The sequence below is a fragment of the Corvus kubaryi genome, unplaced genomic scaffold, assembly GCF_017639235.1.
Source record: "Corvus kubaryi isolate FWS band 111438036 unplaced genomic scaffold, C.kubaryi_AGA036_p1.0 133, whole genome shotgun sequence".
In the NCBI taxonomy this organism is placed as follows: domain Eukaryota; kingdom Metazoa; phylum Chordata; class Aves; order Passeriformes; family Corvidae; genus Corvus; species Corvus kubaryi.
Genome location: NW_024580667.1, coordinates 15996425 through 16022139, shown reverse-complemented (window position 1 = coordinate 16022139; position 25715 = coordinate 15996425). Strand labels below are relative to the sequence as shown.

Here is a 25715-nt window from a genome sequence, read left to right as displayed (position 1 = left end):
TTTCAACTATGAATTGTGAAAGCTCAGCATTGTTGTTTGAATTGCAGTCCCTCATCTGCAAAAGCCTTTCATTCAGTCAGTAAATTATTTCTTTCTGGTGAAATTAGCATCAAATACATCATTTGCTGTTGCAATCACCATTATTTTATGGTTTGTTGATTATCTGGCCATGTGATAACTCTATCTTGCTGTGGCCAAGTTATTTCAATTATCATTAACAAACTTTACAAGACTAAGATACATTGGCAGAAATGGTGAGCAGATACCTAGATTGACTATTGTTTCTGCATTATGTAAAGCTGTGGGAGGTTTGTGTCTGGAAAATCATGAACACATGAGAAGAATACTGGCAGGAGTCTGTAATTTCCTTCGGAGAGAGCAGGCCTGAGCCTGAGGCTGGTCAGGAGGAATCAAGCCAGAGACAAACTGAGTATTCAGCCTTCAAGCCTTGCAATGAATAGGAAGAGGCTTCTTGGAGCTTAATATATATTTAGCATGGAATTCTTTCTTATTCTGAGCCTCCATCTTCAAATATCAAAAGTCTTGCACTACAGTATAAATAGTTCATTTAGCTCTCACACCTTAAGATCCACTGGTTGTGAAGAATGACTCCAGACTGACTGGCACATTTTAGACTTTTCACTCTGAAGGTACAGGTAAACCTGTGGGGTGTGAAGAGCCATTTCTGCAGAGCTGAGCACCCCAGTACAAGATGAGTGACCTCCAAGAAAAGCCTCTATCCCTGTGCTCTATGGGCCAGTTTACAAGCATTTAGCATAGATCTTTAGTTTGGGAAGTTATCATGTAAGTAATTACTTGTGAGAGAGTATTTTTAGCAAGAGGCAAAACAGGAGGGAAAATGTCTAGTTTTCAAAGATGTTCTTGAAAATGGAAGCATGTACTTGCTTCTCAAAATAGGCATTTATTTATATTATAGTAAAAATACATCTGCCACTCCTGGGAAAACAAAATATTCTTACCGTGCTTTTCCAAGTGCTGGCAGCAACTATCTACAAGCCGGGGAACCTGCCTGTAAATAGGGTTCAGGCTTAGTTTCTTATCTCTTGCCTTTTCTTTCTTGCTCTGGGCTTCTGCTGGCAAAGAGAGCTGGAGAGCCTCCAACAATCTTGACTGATTGTCATCAAGGTCTGTAATAGAGTCCACAGACATCGCACCCTGTGAAATACACACACACAAATAATCAGTAGGGCTGCAGAAATCTCAGCATCACAGGACATCCAACAAAGACTTTTGCCTACCTGCATTTTATACAAACTAATATAAAAATACAATTTGCTACAACATTTTTATAAATTAATGAAGTTATAATACCAGTGCAATGGATGGAAAAATCACAATGGTACCAATGTTATTCTTATCACATTACAAGGAATTAAAATATTGAAAAAACTAAAAGCTTTCCACTCGCTTACTCCATCTTTTTACTGTTGAAAGCCTGCACATACTGCAGGGCAAGGATGAATCACGGTCTCTGAGTGCACCTCAGCAGTACCCTGTCCATGTGCCTGGAGATATACAGATATTTTTAAATCTTACTGACTACTTCTTCTGTAGCTTGGACCATTGTATCAGTGAAACTTATGCAAAATGATTTACAACCATACACCATATACAGTTAACAGTTAATATCAGAAATACATACAGCTATGGAGTTTGAAATAACCCCACATTATCACAGAATAAAGATACACCTGAGAAGTTGAGGGGTAATATTTTTAAAATATTTCTACTTCACTTATATTAATATTTTAAAATCATTAAAATTCCAATGAAAGCTTTGAAAGCCAGGTTTGGATTACAGCAAGGTGCAGAAGTTCAAGCAGTCTGTAAAATATAAAGCAGCACAAGCAGCAGGAGGTTTATGGCATGTTTCAGTGTTCACACTTGAAAAACACGACTTTTTTTTCAAACCACAAGATTATTGTCACTTCAAAATTATAATTTCTCTCAATTGTTCTTGAACTTATGAGGTGAAAACATACTAGGGGACATGTAGGCTTACAAATAATAATAAAACAGAAAGAAAAACTTCAGGTTTTATTCCTATTAAAAATATCTGTTGTAAACAATTTTTTTTCTTTCTTTCTCAAACAAAGAATAAATTTTACCATAAAATGTACTGTACAGGTATGCAGCATGTCATCATAAGAAATAATAAAGAAAATGTAAATTCCTACTCAAAACTTTGCTGATGACTATAGTCTGTTAAAAGCACACTGTTATGCTAACAGGTAATTTATAGACTGCTAGTCAGAGCTCTATATCTATTAAATGAGAACTGTTCAATTGCCTTCAAGGGAATTTCAAGCTCCAGAAGTATTTTGTTCCATCAACCTAGCCAACTGAACTTCATGAAGATTTCCAGCTCATAGGCAAAACTCACAAAAAGTCCACCGAGATTTCAAACTCATTGATAAATTTCTAGTTCATAATATCTTTTAAAAAAAACCCATTTAACTTACCAGCTATAGTTCTGTTTCTTGTAACTCATGATAGACGTATAAATGAAATACAGTGAAGTTTTTTAGATTTTTGTTTTTTACCCACATTACTGTAAATAATTACTAGATCCTTCAGAATGCAACTTTTGACCTTTATTTCTGATGTCTCTCTGCTTGATTCCCTTTGCCATTTCCTGCCAACAGGAAACAAAACAAACAAACAAAGAAACCCTCCAAACCAAACAAGAACCTCTGGCTATGATCCATGCGTGTAAAATTCCAACTGAATGGTTTTTTGATTTTGTTTTATTTAAGAGTTTGGCATTCCAAACATCAAATGAATCGATTGACACTGAAAATCCTAACACCATCCTCACCACTGCAGCCCCTGTGTGACAGGTGCCCTCCTTTATACCCTGCCTTTACTGGTCCTTTCCTGTCTGCAAAGCATCCTCACCTCATGAATCATTATCAGAGTCACTTAAGTCGGATTCAGATCCCTAAAATAGATGCAAATACAGTCAGTTCGACGTTGTCCTTGGGCATTTTATCAAAGTTGTGGATTAACTGGCACACTGAGCTGGCTTTAGGAAGAGTGACCTTGAGCTCAGTGACTGAAGTCACTGCTTGGCAATACCAAGTCCAGGCCAGCTCTGATTCTACAAAGTGCACAGGAAAGCATTACCAACATACTCCACCGATCCAGCTGATCAAACTCAGCCAGACCTATTAGTCTGGGCTCAGACAGACCTACCTGACTGCTGAGGAACAGTGGAGAAGAGACAAACAGTGCAATGGTGCTCAAGAGATAAAAGATAAGTGCAGGCTTCCTGACCATCCCCTAAATAAGCTCAGGGGAGAGGAGTAAGCATACTGATAAACAGAATTATGAAGACAGACAACATATGGGAAATGAGTTGATATTAATGTTAAATAATTGACAATTCATAAAGTTCATTAGCTAAGTTAACTCCCTAGAGAAAATGCCAGCTCCCTCATGTCACACTGCCCAGCTTAGTCTACTCTTTCTTCTCTGTAGGTGAACCATGTCCTACTGCATCCTCATGGCTATGGACTAAAGGCTCCAATTCAGTACTCTGAAAGATGCAATGCCAGTATTGACAAAAAAAAAACCAAACCTAAAACCAACCATGCAAAAAACCGAAACAAGCAAAACCCTCCCTCAGCTTCTAGGAACTTGGTCCTGATGGAGCTCTATGGATGTACCAAAGGATCCATGATCCTTCTGCTTGCTCACTGGTCAAATGCAGAAATCTTATCACACTTCATGAAAAGAACAGCAGATGGCTCACCTCTGGACACATGAGTTATCTTTCCCTCCTATGAAAAAAGGTTCTGAAGCCCATGAGTGCATACAGTGAATTTTTATTTTTTGTCACTGACTGCCAAATTCTGAAAGTTCATGAGTTTCCCATCACACTTAGTCAAGTTACTTTGCACTTTTGTGTAAACACAAATGCCTGTTTACATGGTTTGCACAGATCAACAGATGTGCATTAATGCATATACAAGACTGCAAACATCACGTTTTCAGCTATTTGCAGACAGAATATAGACACTTCAGCTGGCAGCTAGAGAAACAAAGAGCCCCATGACCCACTTTCTGCCTTCTCTCAACTTGCAATTTACTCCAGACCTACCCCTCTTAAACACTGGTTTGAAGAGCCCAACAGAGAATTTCTATGAAGCAGGTTTTATCCTAAGTATGAAAGGTGAGATTCCTAAGAAAATCTTTTATTTTCCAGAGTCCGTTCTTGTAGCTCAATTCTTGCTCAGATTTCTTAAAAGTGGTTTTATTCAAAGTCTTTTATTATGCAAATTTTTGTCCCTCCACTGCAAATGAAACCAAAAAGCAGTTAAGTCTAGAACCTCTATTCCATGGTAACAATAGAAAAAAAAAATTACTACTATTACTAACTGTAGAACTGGAAAGTTCAGAGCATAAAATTTACTTACAAGGAACAGAATTATGCTAAAAAACGGTCAATTTTACATGTAGCTTAATATTCAACCTAAAACCACCACACTGTGTTCTGCTGTCACAGGCATCTTCATAGCCTGCATGCAAAAACATCCTTCAAAGACCCTGGTACAAATCTAGTCTGACAACTCCTTACTTACCAGAGGATGTGATGAGGGTTAGACCATAAGGATTTTTATTAATATTAGGAAAGGGATTAATAGTTAGATTTATTATCAATTTAGAGCTAGATTAAGATAAGTATACCTATAAATATCAAACACCTAAGTTTAGTCTTCCCCTGCTGAAAAAATTAGGTTGAAGACAGATGGAATTTGTTAAATCTAAAAGACTTCGACAGAAGAAGGTCGATAAAGGGAGCAAACAGGAAAACTTCTAGATAATCTCTCTGCCTCTTTGCGATCTGTAACAGACCTGCAGAGCTTGTATGATCTTTTCCGACCAGCATCAGCAAAAGAAGACTCCCACTACAGGTAAGAGTTTCCTGATGTTGATGAGGCTGACTTCCACCTGAAAAAACCTCACTATTCAAACATAACAAAAAAATATTCCACAGTCCACACACAGAGGTTTTTCCTGGTCCAGCTCTGGACCTACTGTCACACAGCCCATTGTGATGTGTCTACTTACACGTCTCCTTGCTCGTGGCGCTGGCTCAGGTGTGTTAGGAGAAGTGGATTCATTCGGTGTTTCTGAGGTTGAGCTGAGAGATGAGTTACTGCTTGAAAGTTCTTTGTTCTGTCTTTTAGTTCCAAATGGCAACAGAAAGGCCACGAAATCTGAAACATCTTTTTGCTCTTCTCTCTGAGAGTCTTGCTTGAGCTTGTAGGCCCGGTCATTAGCAATCACTTGAGACAAAGGCATTCCAAAAGCCTGGGGAATAAATTCTGCAACAACAAGAAGAAAATGCTAATATTTACCAAACATCTGAATGCTTATTTAGTACAAAAAGAACTAACTGTTAAGTTGTTAAGAAATCTGAAGTCCCTTTAAATTCCAATGAAGTATTGGACTGAATAATAACAACAGTGCCAGGTAATTGTAGCCCATGGTATCTGAATCCTGTTTCAAGTCACATCATGCAAGATATACTGCACAGAATCTTGGAAAATCATTTGAAATCAGATCTAACTAAGATGTTAACTTCCACCAAAAGTAACTGAAATTGGGCACTTCTGGTTACACACAGATGTTGCAGAGGGGCATCAGAAGCTCTGGTAACCATCCTGAGACTGGGGAGCCTCGCTGGACTGTGCCAGAGCTCTCTCTCTAATGTTTCAGATCCCTTCACCAGGCTCCTTTCTCATAAATTCTGTAGGGCACCAGAGTCAAGGGGTACTGGCACATGCACAGGTTTCACTACAGTTCAGAGGAGTATGAATCTACTTGTGCAGAGACCTTCGAAGTACATTCACTATTCAGACTAAGCCATCAAGGATATGGTTTTAAATTTATACAAGAACTATACTCTTTTAAATACTGGTAAGATTAAACCTGTTTAACAGTGGCATATCAGTATAAACAATACAATAACTTTGCAAATACTTTGTAACAATAAAAAAACCAGGGACACATGGAAACACAAGAGAACATGTTTGTCGCAATTAACAAAAAGAACATAATCCCATCCCGCATCAATATAATTGTAATGTACAAAACCAGCATATGCCACAGGTCTCAAAGTAAAATGCTTAAGTATTTTACAAAATAGGAAAATGTTTTACAGTGAATCAGTCAGCAACTAACAATCAAATTCTCATTTATTTTCAAATCAGACTTATCTGAGATTAGCAGAAGCAAAGCCAGTAAGACAGATTTCCAACTAGAGCTGGTTTGTCCTCAAAAGAAATGAAAAAGTAACTATTGATGTTATTCACCCTGGTGAAAATGAGTGCAACTTCTACTAGGTTCCAGCTTCAGACCTGCTCATACCAGGAATAAATAAAACACCAGAGATTAAAATCAAATTTTTAAGCATCAAAAGAGGAATTATAAAAAAAAGGAAGCACAAAGAAAAATTCTTATATACTATACTTCTCTTTTGCCACAATTGTGCTAATAATTAAAGGCCAAAATTCCTTCTGGGATTTTAAGTCTAACTAGGTCATTGATGACACTTCCAAATTGTATCTGGTCTTTGATGACACTTCCAAATTGTATCACTGAAAAGAAGAGGGTATTTTAAGAATCTTGAATGAGGACACTACTAGTCTATCGCACTAAAGAAACAAGAGTCTGTTGTTCTGATTTGGTAGAAACATTCCTGCTCTTTAGAAGCATGAAATGTTAAGACACAAATTAACTTTGGTGGCCAGACAAAAACTAAATCAGGAAGCAGAGCCTCATATATCAAGCAACTCTGGAGGTGACCTATGAGTAGAATGACATCTAAAACCATCTGCATTTAATTTAGGACAAGAAAGATCATCACACAGATATCAAGCAATGCAGGGATTGCCAGTTCCAGGAGTTCAGTTAGACCTTTCCCTCCTATACTCAAGCAGCATGTGTCTACAAAATTATGACAGTATTAATATTAAATTTTTTGATTGTTCTGAATTATCTTACTAATGAACATTTAAGATGACAAATTTGAAATGCACATATGCAACAGGTGTCCCCTTCTGGTTGTCTAACTGGGTGCTTTGTTGTACTCCCAGCATCCCTTTTTTTATTTGTCCTTCTACAACATTTCCTGAGAAAAGCCACTGAGACAAATTAAATCCTGAAAACAGTGTATTTCTCTGGTTTGGCTCAGAGCTGCTTATGCTTTAGATTGGGAGAGGGCAGGAGTACTGGGCTCATGTGATGCCCAACAGCATGTTGATGCCATTAATCCTACATCAACTGGAGCAAGATCAGCAGGAGACAAGATCTGAGCACTGCTTCATTAAAAGAATTTTTTATTAAAATGACCCTTTTCCTGACTTCAATATGTAAAGGCTGGTATTTTGAGGTAGGCGTTGGCCCTCCTTGGAAACTCTCAGGTGTGGGATTCCAGGTTTTTAACTGCTCTTACTCAGTGTGGGCCAGAGAAAGGACAATAAGCCTCTACTCCAGGTTGCTCTGATGTAGGCCTTCTCAGAGGACCTCATGAACCACTTCCTTGATTTCGCAATGCCTGGCAGAGATGTGGAACTGGATGAAAACCAACTGGCTGAATTTCAGACTAAATACAGATGGTAGTGGTGCTGGCTGGCAGTGGTAATTACATTAAAGAGTTGGCAAACCCAGAAACTTTTTGCTCATTTGTTGAAATTGAGAGAATCAGTTCCCCCTCTGCAGACTGCTGACAGCCTAAAGTTCCCACCAAAATGTGTGTATGTGCTTGCACCATGGGCTGTGGTGGCAAGGGAGCATGTTCTATCCACCACTCTTCAGGAACATTCAATCCCAAAAACTTCCTTGTTGAACAAGTAATTAGAGTGAATGTTAGCACTTCTGACATTTCAGATTCATTAAAAAAGAAAAGCTGTACTCATGTGAAGTAATTAGCAACCCCACAGATGGGAGAGGCAGGGCACTAACTCAGACACAAGATGTGTGGGTTTGAGGCTCTGGTCTCACAATGCAGGTAAAAGGACCAACTGCCTCTTTATAGCTGTAGGCTGGGGATCCCCACTATTGGAGAGGTTTTATTTGTATGAGGAAATGTACCTTAAAGCAGTGGCTCAAACCTTGGTCTGTTGTATACATACTGAGTGCCAAAGCTACCAAGTTAGTTATTCTCTCTAAACTCAACAAAAAATTGACCATTCAATGAAGAGACTGGGCAGTTTAAAAAGATGTTTTGCAGAAAGCATCATGTAAAAATGTGAAACAACCTGGCAGATTGGGCAATCAGCTTGGAAACGCAGACTCGTATCCTTAGCTAGCAGCACTTTTAATACACTCCAGTTTTCAGTGTTTACTGGCAAAGGAGAGAATTTAATATTTTGGAGAAGTGCATAATTTCTCTTACCAGAAAGCCAATCTTGCAGTTGAGGCCAGTTTCTTAACAAAATTTTGATTGAAACTGATAAGTTCCTAAGAAATCTTTCTTTGGTGGTAAATCACCATTTCTAATAAAAAGCAGCATGTCACAGAAAAATTCCCAGCCAGATCAAATGAGACTTTCAGTGATCTGAAATCCTCCTTTTTGCTAATCAAATGATAATATTCAGGATGTTGACCCACATGGTTATAGCTTACTTCAGCTCATGTCACCCTGTCCAAATAAAGTTTAAAAGACTTCTCTGAAGTTTCAGCTGGTGAAAACTGCTTTTCATCCCACAAAACATAAGAGTCTATTAGGAACCAGTGAGGTCTATATTCTAGATTCTATTGAGTCTTTCAATACTAATAAAGTGAATATTAACTATGGTTAGTCTCCTTAGCATTTGGAGTTTTTTCTTAAGTACATTGTAAATGCTGGTTTTGGGCTGCTAAAATCCTGTGACCAAGATTTACTAAGGTGTTTGTCCCACCTCTATTTAAATGACAGGAATAGAGATCAGGGAATAACATGCTCTTAAAGGGGTATTTAGAGGGGGTCTTTAAGTCAATCTCCCCAGCTAGCCAGATAGGGTAACTCTGTTTTGCTAACTGAAATCAGTTACTTCAGATCTGAAGGGACAGTGATGGAAGCAGAAAACAAGGAAAACAGAAACCTCATAACATAATGGAAACTGCAAAACTCCTTCCATCTCAAGGTTCTCCAAAACCTGCAGTGACTCCATGAGATTCGAGATAAGACAATGTTCTCAGCATCAGTTCTGTGGCTGAAAATCACTTCAACTACTCAGAGCTCACTGACCTTCAAGGAGTGATATAAGGCCCTCCTGATCACTTATGCTTTTTTCTGGGAGTATGTCTGGGGTTTTTTTACAAAAAATTAAGAGATTATTTGGTACTTTACTTGATTTTAATATAAAATATGATACAGCGTTGCTTAAAAAACCCTTTCTTTATGCCTAGAGAGCATGATTCAAAGATTTTTACAGAAGCATGGTAGGGCACTGAAAAGGCTTGAAAAAAAGCCAATTTCTGATAAACCACAATAAAACAAACTTCATTTATTCAGCTCTCTCCTTACGCTGTGCCAAGGCACATGGATACCATGATAGGCTGAGTTACTGAGAACAAAGGCAAACATTAAAAAATACATCTTAATTTACTGAGCATGAATGGTAAGTAAACACAAAAGAGACACTTGCAAAAATTTTGAACTAAAGAAAAACCAAACATCTACTGCTGGAGTTGCATAATCCAGAGTTACCAGGAAGGCCTTTTATCAGGAAGTCCCGCACACACTGCAGCTCTGCTAAGGCCCCACAGATGAACCTGCCAGTTATTTACATTCCACACAGAAACATCAGCAAAAGGGATGATTCTTAGTTACTCAAACAATCACATAACAAGTGATTATTATTTCTGAGCAGGTCTCTCCATTCACCTGTAAGGTTTACTGAAACCAAGGCAAAACAAAGTTGGTTTACTGATAAAGTATTCTAGGACAAGTAATTTCTGGGAGGCATCTCTCTCAGGAATGCCTGTGTGTACTTTAAAAGTAGGCCTGCTTATGCAGACACCCAGATCACTGGCACGGGACGGACAAAAGACTCCGCTTCTGCTGCCGTCAGAATTAGCACTGAATTCATAAGGGAACAGGATCCAGCTGCCAGCATGCACAGCATCCTGAGAATGTCTTATTCCAAGCAGCATGGACATGTCACTGCTCCTCCAGCCTGAGTACTGTTTGTCAGCAGCCAAAGCCAATGTTTAGAGACGTATGTAGACAGCAGGATCGAGGGTCATGATGGCCATTAATAACAAGCAGGCTGGGTAAAGCAAAAACCCTTGAATGATAGAAGCTGAAAATATTGCTTAAATATCTGGGTGGAGTGCTGTTCTCCTGTTTAGTCTGTTTGCATCCAGCAAGTTTTGCTATACCCTGCTTTGGTGAATCACTGAGAGATGTAAAAACAATTGAAAAAACACTTCTTTTACAATTTCTCCCCTTTTAATGAGATGTTGACAGATATCAAAAGGGACAAAATAAAGATATGTAACTCATTTAAAGTGCATTCAATTCTACTGTAGTGTCTTTATTTGCCTTCAGAAGCCTGACAGGTTGCTGAAACTAACTTAACAGACAGGTTGACTGATCCATCTAAATAAAATGTGAAGTTTAGACAGCAAAAACTCCACAGATTGGACTGAGTCCTAAAATACAAGTTATTAAATCTCCCAACAGTCCTAGCAAAAATGAGTAGTTCCATTTGGTTGTGCCTTTTAAGTATAGACATCTGGTGGGGTGGTGGGGGGAAGAACAGTCTTTGGCACAAACTGGAGGGAGGCGACACCTCTCCAGAGAGAGCAACCCCAGAAACCTGCACCCTGGGGCAGTTCAGTGCACATTGGTGCTAAAGGAGAGGGTTTGCCAGGCAAGAGCTGCAGTGAGGCCTCCATCGTGCATCCCTGGTGACCAGCATGGTGGCCCTTTCTTTCCACCTCTGTGGCTTCCTGTGCCAGGTACATCCCTGTTATCTTTGATTGCGGCCCACACACACGATCACATGGTGCTGCATGATTGTCAGAATTAACCTCCAGCAGTCTGTCTTTACAAAAGGGGATTTCAGGTGGCACATACTCTGGGCAGGACCTAACAACGTGGTCCCCTCAGCTGTTACTTGTCTGGGTATGTGGGGGCTCCCAGGCTGGGATAGAGAAAACTCAAAATGTTTGGAATTAATGACACTTCCAACTGCAACTGTGTTTACAAAAGTGATGCTGAAGGGATGGAAATGAAGTCTGCATTAAGGCAGCTGCATCTCCTCTGTATGAAGTGTCTGGAAATCAGCTTTCCTGATTCCCCTCCGACGTCCTGTGGCCTGGTCTTGTTGTTTTCTTCTCCTCACAACAGTGCAGCTGGACTAGTTACTAAAAAAACCCACCACAAACTCCCCAAAATAAACAGAAGGAAGGCGTTCCTTTCAGGCATGAGGACTGGGGACCTGCCCGGGTGGGTAAGCGTGTGCTCCCAGCCTTTGTTTAGCACACCCACGTTCACAGTGAGGAGAGTTTGTCTTGGACCGGCTGGCCAGAAATGGGAGATACTCTCTTTACAGAACAAGCTTGCTGTGAAAGGCATGTGGAGGGAAGTTAACTCTTCCTTCAGGTGACATAGAGGCCACTGTACAGGGAACGTGGTGGGGCTCAATTCTGATGTGAGCATAGCAGGCTCATCTTTATGGAGACCAGCAGCACAAGGCCTTATATTTTTCTTTCCAGAGCCAACTCATCAGCTGAAAGCTGGGCAAATACTGTCCCCCCTAACTCCTGAGGCTGGAGGAGGTGCTGGTGCTGCTGCTTCCCACAGGAAAACCGCCACCTTTCAACCACTGTGATGGTCTCCATGGCACAAACCAGAAATCCTGGTTGTTCATTCCCTCTTCTGTCATGCACTAAGACTCTGCTCAGCAACTACCTGAGAAACAGATGCTCTTTAACAACTTAGAGGGGCAGAAAAAAAGTACACCAGAACCAACCATTGCCAGAAAACCTGACAAGTAAGATGCCATATGCTGCCATTTGGGATATTTTTGCCTAATTGCTGTTGGCAATAAGTAAGAGCAAATATGCCTTTCTTTTCACTCTGCTAACACAACCTGTTCAGAACCTGACTCCTTCCAATTTCCTGGACCCTTATTGATCAGCCCAAGTTTTTCCCAAAGGAAGGAGAGAAATACAGATTCTACTCTTTGAGAAGTGATGGGGTATTTTCTTCTCAGAGGGTGCTCCTATAATATTTTGTAAGTGGAGAGCACATGTAAAACGTCTCTGTAACTCAGAACAAGACAGTGAGAGATGGAAGAAAAAGGATAAAAGCAGAGGGGTATATGTTTGAAACGTGAATTTCAAATAACAATAAGAAAAAAGGAATTAAAATTAAGAGAATCAGCATAGTGATTTCTAAAAATGCTTGGTATAGTTAACCAGATAGTATGAGCAAGGCTGAAAACCAGGAAGTAGATAAATTTAAACAATGATGAATAAGTACAAAGTGCTGACCTTCACCGTGGAAACTAGTGAGCCCTAAAAGGCAAAATGCACTCAGAAAACCCTTCAGAATAAAAATCAAGTATGTCCCCAAACCTACTAACTGAATGAAGCATAAATGCTACCATGCAAGGTAGACACCCAAGAAAATCCCTGAACAGAAGTGTAATAGCAGAAACTAATATTATCTGGAACTGCTCAACCAGTGCAGCTGTGTAATTACTGGAAACAGAGGTCAGCTGAAATAAAACATGGCTGTAAGAAAATACAGAAAAATGCAAGGCAATGTAAGAAAATTATTGTTTGAAAGATCTTTGGCAACAGAGAATTTAGCGGAATAAAGACCAACTTTGGGTTAAGGATTTGTATCTATCACCAAAAGGACACACTTGCTTCTCAAGGCACTGCACCAAAGAGCATTGGTGGAGCTCTGAAAGTGCAATTGCAAAGATCCATCAGGTTTGGGTGACACAGCAAAATTCTGTCTTTGGTGAATTATCAAAGCGATTTATCATTGTTAAAATCTGCTACAGCAAAGAAAAATGTGAGGAAAAAACCCCAAAATGTATTTTAACTCTCAAAAGAGCTTCTAAAGAGAAACTTTCCACAGAGACTACCAAAGTCATGCTACCCATAAGGGAGGAAAGATAAAAGCTCTCAGTACATCAAATATTTGTGAGACACAGATCATTTAAAAAAAAAAAAGCAGGATGTGGTTATCCTTTTCTGATGCAGAAGAGTACTCCACAAGCCCTATTAAGATCAATATCTGGCAAATGCACTGAAAGGAGGGCAGGTTTTACACAGAACGAAGTTACTTTGCACTTCTAACTGTACAAACATCAGAAAAAACCATAGTAACAATCACTAATTACAGTGTAGCCAAATGTAATGCATTAATAGGACAGTACAAAAAAGATTTTCCCCCAAAAGAGGCTATAAAATCATTATGACTCCTGCATGTGGGCTCAAGTCATATTTCAAGTAATTCTTGTTACAAATGAAAACGTTGATATTTGCAGTACAACACAGGAAGCCACTAGATATATCAAACCAATGTGTCAGGGGATAGTCAGTTTTAGAAAGATTAATTCAAATATTTACCATAACCAATGTTAAATCAAGAAAATAACAATCACATATTTAAAATCATCAAATAAAAAATTAAAAGAAAAATATTTTTTTCTTAACAACTATCTAAAGTAACTTTGAAATGGGGATGTTAATTTTTTCAGTGGAATTTCAAAGTTCCCTTCTTCTGCTAAACTAGACTAAAAGTAAGCACATCAGAGTAACCAGGTCACATCTCCTGTCACAATTTCCTGCATTTGTGTGCATGTTTGTGAAACTGGGATATCAATACAGAGTTTTACTACCATTTTTAGAGAAATTCTTTTCCAGAAGTGAACATAAAATTAGATGCACAATTACCTACATGCAATTTCACAGACACTTTTCAGTGTCTCAGTATTTAGACTTGGTTCAAATGGCTCTGAATTACAGGTCAACTTCAGGTCTTGGATTAGGACCCAGCCCATAAAGCTGATTAGTTTCCAAACAAAAGAGTACAACCATATCTGTAAATCCATGTCACATGGAGGTTATTAAAATCCAACTGATCAGTAGTACTGAAGCATTCATATATTTTAAACAATGTCTATTTTCCTAAGGTTAAAGAAAGAAAAGCAAACCAACTGACTCGCTTGGGCAGTGCGGGGTTTATGTGCTTTGTAAACTGAAAGATGAGAGAGCAAATGCAGGTGAAGAACTGGATCATGTTGCCAGACCACACTTGCACTGGATGGTGAAATTGGGGAGAAAGAACAAGGGAGAAAAGATGCAGTCCTTTAAGTCTTCCTTTTTTTCTCAGGGAAAAAAAAAAACCAACCAAAAAACCAAACCTTTCAGTGGAAGAGATCTGAGTTACACTAAAGTCAAACAGAAAAGATAAAACACTTTTCAGCTTGAAAATAAATACCTAGACAGTTTATCAGCTCAACAACATTGTCCTACTTTAAAAAGTATGTTTCAGACTAAAAAAATCTCATATGCAAAACTAAGACCCGACCACTGAATATGTACTCATTTTACCTTTGTCTCTGTTCTTCTCCTTTCCTAAAGAGTCCAGTTTCTTTCTTAATGACTTCTTCCTCTTTTGTCCATCTGCGAGAGGCAAAAAAAAAAAGAAAACAAAAAAAGGAAGTAAGTGAAGAGAAGTAACACTGAACAAACTGCTGCACAAGCTGTAGGAACATGGAGTGAGATGGTCACAGCACTGGGGATCAGGGAGGGTGTGAGGCACATTTCACAAAGACTAGGGACCATCACAGTCCTCTGGCCCAAAGGAGGGTGCCTTTGTTCACCCAAACGCTGAGGCTGTACTGGGGAACACAAATGTATCCCCTGCATGCTGCTGGGAACATCTACATGTGTGGTCACTGAAGAGTTAACAATGGAGGTTTTTTGCTGGGTGCTCTTGACAGCAAAGCACCATAAACCTACAAGGTACTGGGTAGCCTTCATCCATGGTCACAAGACTGTGATTCAGGCGTGGAACTAAAGGTAGTATTTGGAAAGGGAGGATTACTAACAGCCAGGATAAAGTTCTGCATACCAGTCATATATCACCGTATCCACGGGTGATAGCTGACCACCTTCATGACCCATCTGATCTGAACTCATATGGGGAGCTGGCAGCTGGGTACAGCAAGTCCAGATTGGTTCAGATGGATTAGAGTCTCAGAGGAATGATTGTTCTGACAATCGATATATTGTCCAAGTTTCCACTACGGTATTAAGGACCGAAGATTCTAAGCAATATCAGAGGCAGGTTGGTTCTTGAAATGATTATATCAAAATGATTTTATCATTATTTCCTTCAGCAGCATCTTTTATCATGAAAAGTGAACAAAACAGCATTTTATTTATTAGGTCTCAACAAATACCAGGGATTAAGTCAAGGGCCTGCTTTAACTTGTACCTTTTGAATTTTCCAAGTTTCACAGCAATATAAAGGGTCTGCCACAGAAACTGATATGCTAGACACTGCTCTAGATGAAGCTTAATGAACATGTACCTTTTTCCTTACTGATTTTGTAATATGGCAAAAACTCAAAAATGAGCACACTGTATCCATTTCACTTTTAGGGCAAGAGGGTCACCAAATAATCTGTCTCAACACCTTTTTCTAGTTTTGTAAGTCAGTGTCTTAAGTGGTCTTTTATAGGAAGGAACATACCCCAGAGGAGTGAAGTGGATCTTTGTTGATGAACTCTCATCTTTGCAATTAGGGGTCATGAGAGAATACAAGCTGTTTCTCCATACTTTTCCCACAAATCCTACTAAAAATCAAGTCCAGAACATCACCTGATAGACTGCTCAACAAATTCTGACTTTTTTATAGCCAATTAATATCCTTTTAATTTAAAAGTAACATTTCATTTTACTTTTTGTAATGGTGGTTGGACCGACTCCACTCGCACTCTGCAGTTATTTCCAGGATACCACAGAATCACGGAATGGAAGGGAGGGTTGGAAGGCAGTTCTAGTTCCTTCCTAGGAGATCATCTAGTCCAACCACTCCCCCCAAGTGCACGGTCACCTGGAGCAGGTGACACAGGAATCTGACCAGGTAAGTTTAGAACATCTCCAGAGAGGGAGACTCCACGACCTCCCTGGGGAGCCTGTTCCAGTGCTCTGCCACACTCAATGTAAAGAAGTTCTGCATTGTGTTGAAGTGAAAATTCTTGTGTTTTCCTTTATGGCCATTACTCCTTGTCCTGTTGCTGGGCACTGCTGAAAAGAGTCTGGCACCATCCTCTTGGCACCCAACTTTGAGATATTTATATGGACTGATGAGATCCCCCTCTCAGGCGTCTCAAGCCTAAAGAGACCCAGCTCCCTTAGTCTCTCCTCATAAGAGAGATGCTCCAGACCCCTCATCATCTTTGTAGGCATTTCCTGGACCCTCTCCAGTAGCTGATTGTCTCTCTTGCACCGAGGAGCCCACAATTGGACACAGCACTCTGGATGTGGCCTCACTGAGGGCAAGAATATGGGCAGGATCACCTCCCTTGATCTGCTGGCAAAGATCTCCCTATGCACCCCAGGCTACCAGCAGCCCTGCCGGATGGAAGGGTTCCCAGCACTCACTTAACTAGGATCTTCGGTTCCTGTCTCGAGGCAGAATTGCCATGTGTTGGTTATGTTAATTCCCCTTTGCCCACACCTGCTCCAGTGAGAATTCATCGCTCTGAAATAAGGCTGACTATTGAGAAGGTATTCTGGATGAGAGTTCAGCAATATAATGGTGGTAATTCATTACCTGACACGGTCTATGATTAGATTTTCCTTTTTTCTTAGCCACGTGACAAGGTTATAACTCAAAGTCATATTTTGATTGACTAAAAGATCAGACTTTTCACACCTTCTGACATTTCCTGTTGCTAAGATTGAGTTTATAAAAGAAATTCTTTCACCTCTCGGCAATATGAATAGTTGGTAGCCTGCTTATATACACCTGACAGTACAGCTTGTTTTTATAAGGTTCCCAGCTACCATTGTGTTCTGGCTTTATACATATAAAATAATTTTCAAATTATTTTCCATGTTATAAATTCAAATTACTGCTTCAGAGAAGCTTTTTGATGGATGACTAACACTTCTTTGGAGTCACAGAGCCTTACTCTCCAAAAACCCATTTATTGATATTCTGACATCCCACTGAAGTCTACTGAGACATAAAAAAATGAGAGAAAGAATCAAAATTTAATGTAAAATGCAGTGTTTTTCTATGATCATTTACATTTACAGCTTACCTCACGGCAAGAAAAAAGGAGTTGTGTATGAAAATAAGGCTGAGAGGAATCTCAGTGAAAAGCTAAAGCTCAGAAGATCTGCCAAGAGGTCTCAGGTCAGTTCAAGTTCTCCTCCTCCCCAGCAAGAGACATGATAAATTGCAGTCTATACACTGTACATATAAACACGTTTTGAAATTACTGTTGATTCAGGGTACATCAGGCATGAACGTTGCTGAAATATTCATAATGTATTTAAAGACTTATGCAACTCCAGCAGTTTTACATATTAAATGAACCCAATTCACAATTATAATGCTTAGTACTTACTAGCTGCAGTGTGGCTTTGAGAACATAATTAATATCCAAAATATTCTTGAGAAAGTGGCAAAGCATTATTATCCATGCTTAATACCTACTGTATGTTTTTAAATTAATTAGCAAATATTATGCAAAATAGTATTGTAAAGCTATTAGCTATATTGCAAAGCGCTATTAGGTATGGATGGACTACTATTTTTAATTTCCACTTTGGAAATGTTCAAACCACATAGTGATAAAAGCTGTTGGGCTGTTATCCAGTCTTTTGTATATATAACTGTCAATTTATGTCTTCTTACTGTAGATTAACAATACACTCCTCCTTCAACAGATTCCACTCAAGAACATCAGCAAGACTAGAGAAACACTCAAATGACAACGGTCAAAGCAAAGGAAGCTGCATTTTTTTTCCTTTGCTAGCCCACTCTGGTTTTCCTGAAGGGCACCTGTCCAAGCAGCTGTGCAGATCAGTTTGTTTTTCAGAAATGGACTTGACCTGTTCAGTACTTACTAATTTATATGTTTGCTGCATTTTTCACTGCAATGCTACATCACTCCCTGGGCTTCTATGTATTAAGACTAGCACAATAAATATTTAAAAGACCAAGAGTCTAGAATCAAACTCCTGAGTGCACATTAAATTGCTACGTGACCTGTTTTTCCAAAGTGGTGAGCACTTCCAGGTTCAGTTAATGCCAAAAAGACTTTTCTATTTCAAAAATCTCTTTAGGACTCTGTCAGTGAACCACACAGCCTACAGAATACAAGATTATTTGTATTGATCTACTGACTTTTGACAAGCATTGAGCAATCTGACTTCTGAGATTATCAAAACTTAAATATTTTGTGTTAAAGTTGAAATTCACCTGAAGTGTCCTCACTAACACTATTTCTTTAGCATTTACACTATCAAATCTCAGATTTTCTACAGACCATTTCACGGTCTAAATTTCCAAATGAGACCATGGTTCTACAATCTAGGTAATAAGTAATTTTCCCACTGAGGATATATAAACTTCAGCTTTAACAGTTTAAAAAATGAAAAGAAAGAAAGAGAACTTTGTAAATTTTTAAACTTATTGTTCTGTTGCTTTGCACGAGACCACCTACCAATACCTTATATGACTGAAAGAGAGGGAGTGCAGGCTGAATCCAGTTGCTGTTTACTTCCAGTACTTCTTTAGTCAATTTATATTTATGGAAATCAACAAGTCTATTTGGTAGGTAGAAGTGTTGCTCAGCATAAGCTAAAGCATCACAAATTAGGTATAGGTAATTAGCTCAAAATTACACAGTGGCACACAAAGTTAACATTCAGGAACTCTTGGCCAGCAGTTTCAGATTGTGTCACTGAATTGTCAATATCCTGTGAAATCCTAATCCAATATATTTTTCAATAATTAATATAATATGCAGTAAAAAAGTACAACAGCATCCAAGCTTTGTACATAATTCTGGGACACTATTACAGTATTACGGTTCAGAAAAAACACCCTGTCAAATACATTTGAAGTGAACCTGTAACAAAATCAGGATTCTTCAGCACTTTCCTTATACCTGGGCTGGTGGATTATCTAAAAGAATGGATGTTCCTTTTATGTTACTTATATGCAAGGACACCTTTTATTAATCAAAAACATAATTAATAAATTCACACAAATCCTTCAAACTAATTTAACTCAGTGGGCTTTTGACAGAAGAGATGATGTGATGCTGACAGTGTTGTAGAACAAAGAGAACTTCCCTCCCCATCTATTAGCAACTTCCTTTGCTTAAGAGAAATGAGTTTCTTGTCCATTTACGGAAGAATATTTGTCATGTTCTACAATTCAAGGTTATTTTCACACAGTATAAAAAGAGGAGCTACCTCAGCAATTATTATCAGACCCATAGCTCAGTTATCAGAACGGATAAAAAGGTTGATATTGTGAGATTTGTAAACTACTTCTTCACAGTAATTCTAATTCTATTCATGGCCATTTTTCTTAATAACCACTAGTAATTGGATCTAACAGCATTTAAAGAAAAAAAAACAGAATATACCTTCTAAAATTGCAATCAGTTCTGTCTTGAAAATTACTACCAATGGAACTGAAAAGCACCAGGTTGACCTATCTTGAGCACTCATTGGTTCACTTCACTCATCGAGAGCAACGCATTTCCCCAGTGCCAGCCTCCCACAGCCAGCCTGCATGCTAAATGTCAAGCTGCAGTCTCTCTGGCCTGCGCAATACTGCAAGTAATTGAGAGTGTCAATCAGAAAACACTGCTAAATTCTGTTGACAGAGCACAATAAAGACAAGACTGCACTTCATTCACTGACAGTTGCACAGTGTTTGTGGTTGCAGCTACTTCTTCGGGTCACTATACAAAGCAAATTTATTTCTGAATATGCACTTGGGGCTGCTCTGCTGAAGAAGAGGGTGCTGGTTTTACTTAGCCATTTCTGTGACTGTAAATGTCCATCTTGAAACATTTATTTATAAAAAGATGTTGAAATGCCCTGTCCCCATGCAGTAACTTCCAGAGCACTGCCAGCTGCAACAATGATGGAAGACAAAAAAAGTCAACCAGAGAAACAGGAGCCACAGATTTTGGCACATAACGCAATATGAAAAGGGGAAGCCTAAGCCTTCAGGTATTTCTTATCACTCTCACCCTTTGCCTCAGCCATTCACACACAAGATCTCCACTGGTGATGCAGATAACTATTTATTCAGAAGCCTTGGACTATTGTCCCATTTTTCCTTATGGCCCATTTGCTCGCTTTATTTCACTTTGACTCAAATCAGCATTTCTTTGTGCTTGTTAGCCAGCAGCTGATGGAAGAAAAGCCATATTCATTCATGAGTATCCCTCAGCTGCAGTCATGACCCTCCAGGTGGCAGCTGGTTCATAGAGGTTCACCTCAGCCCACAGCGCCAGATTCAGGCTGCTCGCCAAAGGCACCACACACACATCAGAGGCAGCTTTCCTCTTACACGCTGCTTCCTCTGATGCAGCAAACAAGCTTCGGCATTCCCCTCTCTGAGAAGTTCCTGATGAATATGCTTATGGCAGAAGAAACAGCATGAAAAGGGCAGAGCTGAAGTTCTTCAAGAGAGGGGATGTCCCTCCCCTTGGGCTGTGCACGGGGGGTCTGGGCCGGAGCACTGCAGCCCTCCAGGCAGGAGCACCTGACCCAAACCCTTCTCAGGGCAACGGCGAGAAACCAGGAGAGCTGTGGGGAAAGGTGATTGCACAGGAAACAACATTCTCAGCAACACACAGTGCATACAATACAACCACTTGAAAAAACCCACAACCACCAGACAAAAGTGTACTTTTAATTCACCTCTTGCACACCCCAGCAGTCTTCAGTAACTTGCTAGTGCATCATCTTCAGACCTAGGCTTCAGTCCCTCTGGGCTAAGGCTCTACTAATTGTTAAAATGAAACACAGAGGAATTACGAAGTCCAGTTGTGCAGGTTTAAGTGATTCAGCTGCTGGAAGTTTAAAAGCTGCATTATACACAATTTCTTTACTGCTGAACAGTAAGAATTTGGTCATACTGTTAGACGAATTAAATTATTTATTTAGGAAGTATTCATATGTTTCCGTGGAACCTGCCTAGAAGGCAAAACTGCTGGAAATCTTTCCTACTTCAAAAGAAAGCTGCATCCCTACAGGAACTACAGTTTTATTAATCAAATAACATTTTACAATACCTCCACTTTACCACCTCCTGTGGTTCTGATACAAATTTTAAAAAACCCAACAATCAACCCTACATTATTTTCTTGCCAGGTACTAATAGATTTTTGATACACATCTGTTCATACTGCACTGCTATTCTGAAGACAAAGGGGATAAATCAGTTTATACTAGCTGAGCATATTACAGTAGACAGCCCTGTGTTTTAGGAAAACAAATTTGAAAAGTGTAGTTCCAAACTAGACTCAAATCTAGAAAAATGCACTATTTCTATTGAAACCTATTTGCAAGGTCTATTTCTATCAGAAGGAGCCATGACCAACCTGTTGAACAAAAAATGTTGCACGTTAGAAAACACAGACTGTAACTGAAGTGGGATAGGTATGACCTTTTCTTCACAATGAAAAAACCCAAACAAACAAAAAAACCCCAAACAAACAAAAACACAAGACCACCAACATGACAACAACTTACTTTGGTCACCGCTTTAATTCAGATAGCAAATGCTACTCAGCTCCTGTGGCTAGAGGAATCATAAGAAAACATGACATTTCCACTTCATTTTCCTATTCGTTCCCAAGTGTGTTTAAGGATTTAATTAGTCTCCAAGTATATACATTGTAAAGAAATAACTACTTTTGTATTTTCAAATACGTCCTTCCATGATTCTCTGTCATGAAGAGACTGGTGAGCAAATGCAGGGGCAACATATTCTAAGGGTGAGAACCAAACCTAAATTGACAGGGAATATGGGATTTGGGCTCTGGAGCAAGGTCAGGGCTCCTAAAGCCACAGCCAGAGGGAGGGGGATGTCAGAGCCCACCCATGCAACGGGAAGAGCTGGGAAGGAGCAGCTTCTCAGGCCTGCCCAGGCCACTGCACTCCTGCTGTGCAGGAAGCTGCAGGTCTTACAGATGAACACAGCACAGCTGCACCAAAAGAAACATTTCAGTAAGTACAAAGTGGATGCCTGCCTTGTTTGTGCAAGCCATGTATAAATATCCTTAAAATAACAGAATTTTTATTAGTTGCAGAATTTTTTGAACCACCACACCAAAAGCAAGAACAAAGTTTCCTATCTTCCCTTTTAATTTGATTTTTTTGTTTAATGTATTCTTTAAACTTTTTGCATTTGGGACTATTGATTAGAAATTATTGTGTTGGAAAAGTCAGGAAAAAAACCCTCTTGAGCTACTTTGCTATTACTGTAATGAAAACATATATAGTTTTACAACATGTAAGTATTTTTTAACTAATAATACATTTAAAATGGCTGCATTACATGAGCTCTGAGGAACAAAATATTCAGTGAGTTTTAGAACCCGAACACTAAATTATAATTGTTTGGGAGCTCATTTGTCAAATCTTTTGCCATACTTAAGGAAAAAACTCATTTTGACATGAAAATAAACAGTTACTCAAATATTTTTCTATGCCAGAACGAGGAAAATGGCTGCTGCTGCCATACATAGAAGGGATGATGGAAATAACTCAAAATACCCATGCACAGCTACCTGGCAGCCTTCAGAGGATTACAAAGGAAAGGCCAAGTACCCTTGTACGCGGCTGTCAGTGGAGAGCAGCAAAAAGCAGGCAAATTCCTGGAAAGGGAGAACAGATGCAGGATGCCAGGTCTGACTTCCCTGTGCATAGACAAACTCAGATTTTCAACTCATACACAGCTCTGCTCGCTGCAGCACCTACATTAGCACAGGGTTTCGTGTGTCATAAGAAATCCCAAGTCACAGTAACCTAATAAAATGATATTAAAAACTGCACCTCCCACCCCCCCCAAAAAAAACCTGCAAAAAAAGACAGAGTGTCCAGGTCTTTTGATGGAGCACATGCCTTGTGTCAATAGTGGAAGTAAAAAATGTGTCTAGGCATACTGAAATTAGAGGGAACCACTCCTTCTAGGCTTCAGGGCGTATTTGCTATATTGACACTGACGACAGGATTCATGAAACAGCAATGTCAAGTAGCAGGTGCAAGACAAAATATAGACACTACTTTTTCACATTACAGCAGTATCTACAGTGCGACAGGAGTTTCCCTAATCTCCAAAGATAAGCAAATTCCTGACTTAAATAGACTGTGATACATCAGGGACCTTGCTGCTACCCTTCTAAGTGGAAGACACTCAGAAATCACAATGATGGGCAGAGGTTTAAAAGCTTTCAGAAAGACTGAGCAACACTCCCTTCTTGGAGTGCTTTCATAACTCAGGAAAACTGTCAGCACTAGAACTGGTCAAAAAAACCAGGTCAAAAACTATCTACACTAACAAATGAAAACAATTACAGTCAATGGAAGTATTTTAGTTGTATTGAAAAAAAATTAAAAACACCAAATGAAAACCAAACAGGAGCCTTGACGCTATAGTTTGAGACAGAAAAATACAAATAAGAGCTCTAAAAACGCCTTCATTTCACTGGGGGGGGGGGGGGGGCCGTGGGGGAGATGAGAAATTGACTGTCTCCTAGCCTCAACTACCTAAATAAAAAGTAATTTTATAATGTGGAGGGGAGAGAGTAGTTTGGTGCTGTTGCTAGTCAAAATGACTCTTGATTTGATAAGGAGAGTTACCTTTAATCCCTACAGTACAGGGTGGGCCAGGGGCAGAACAGATAAAATCGCCAGCATATAACTGGTATGGGATTTACTGCTATCAATAAACTGGCTTGCAGTGAATTGGCAGGTGAAGAAGCAACCAAGTTTCTTTACATCTCACTCAGACCTTTTCCCCCCCACATTGCTGTTAGTGTAAGCATGAGTTGAGCTCTTCAAATGAAGAGGAAATTCCGCTAACCCTCTGGAATTCAGGAGACCAGCCAGTGGTCACAGAGTTGGTTCAGGGCACCCAGGTCTCCACTGTCTTCTGAGCATTACCTTGCTGTTATGAATCATTTCCATCTTTTCTCAGATTCTCACCTTAAAGAAGAAGCCATGCAAGAAAATAAAGCAGCCTTCATAACTTACTCCCCCAGGACTAATTAAATTAGTCCCCAATACTCCTGCTCAGAGCCTTGATGAAGAAATAAAATGAGAGAGGAGCTCTCAGTGCATGGAAGTGAAATCATGGTGCAGCAGGTCTCTCACTGGACAGTTTGGTGGCTCAGATAGCTGAGCTGTTATCCCTCTGAAAAATGACCAGTGGGTCTTACTTCAAATAATGTCTCTTTGTATTAATTACCTGTCCTTTGTATCATCAATCGTAACAGAAACAGGTGTTGAAAACGTAAACCACACAGGAAAAAGACATGAGGAGCTCTGCAGAGAATACTTGGGTTGACTTCCTGCACAGAAATAGTGTCACATGGACATCTGCCTAATCTATTCTTAAAAACCTTCAGCAGGAGATTAGGTCTCCATTAAATCTCAAGGCAGCCTTTTCAGCGTAAAAGCCTAATACAAAGATATATATAGTACCACAGCTCTGATAAAATAAATCTATCTGGAGTCACTTTATCTTTCCTAATCAGTATCTAAAGACATTACACTTCTGGCACCAACCACAACTCCACTTAAATCATGCCTGTGGAAAAACTAGAGAAAATTTTTCTACCTAAGACAAGAAAAAAATCATCAGGAATACTTCCCTAATGAACTTCTGAAAGGAGCAACACACACAAGATAACAGAAATAAGTCTGATTTTCAACTGAAATTTTTGAAGACAGATACTTGAAGAATACATGTTATACCCGTGTTACATGTTGGCAAAGCTCTGCCAAAGGCAAGTAGAACACGCAAACTAATAGGCTGCAATGTCAGTATTCTTAATAAAGGTTCAAAAGCTTTCTCCTTGGCATATATTTATTGGTATTTATTCTTTGGCCTTGAACCATAATAAAGCACAAATTCTTAAGTCACTATAGAATCACTGGACAGATATGTCGACTATTGGCAAATTCAGAATCAAGGGTAAGTACTACATGAAGTGCTAAAGACAGATTTGGCAGAACACAACCAGGAATACCTCTATTACAGAAGTGTTCTCTCAAAGATTTAGGAAAAGAAAAAAAATCAAATACACCTAATTTTGCAAAGCTGTTTCAGAGCCTCTGTGTATTTTGCTTCGCAACATTGATTCTTTCTGCCACGTCTCAGCTTTTGAATATGGCCAATGGTCATGATCGTTTTAAAATTAAAGTCAAGATTTTCATGTCTGACACTAATGCAGACAAAATACCAAGTACATTTATATGTACTTCAAGTCAATAGCTATTTCAAGTGTACTCTTAAGGAAACTACATTAGATAGGATTTTTTTTGTCTCAGAATTTTTATACTCTATGGGACATAACATCAAACATACGCATGCAGCAGTCTCTGGATCTGACTGCTTAAGAGCAGTACCCTAAACCTACAACAGACAGTATCTAAATAAGCAACTGCCCTAG

General features: G+C 39.3%; 1 protein-coding gene across 4 annotated transcripts in view; it reads right to left on the bottom strand.

Moving 5' to 3' along the window:
* Window positions 1-25715, bottom strand: part of ARHGAP6 (Rho GTPase activating protein 6) — a 314963-nt gene that overhangs the window by 26222 nt on the left and 263026 nt on the right. For all 4 annotated transcript variants that reach the window (XM_042037783.1, XM_042037794.1, XM_042037815.1 and 1 more), the window contains exons 3-5: window positions 14596-14667; window positions 5095-5351; window positions 981-1176 (exon numbers count right to left, since the gene is read on the bottom strand). In XM_042037783.1, coding sequence (XP_041893717.1) covers window positions 981-1176; window positions 5095-5351; window positions 14596-14667 — 525 coding nt within the window. The remainder of the gene's footprint in view (window positions 1-980; window positions 1177-5094; window positions 5352-14595; window positions 14668-25715) is intronic.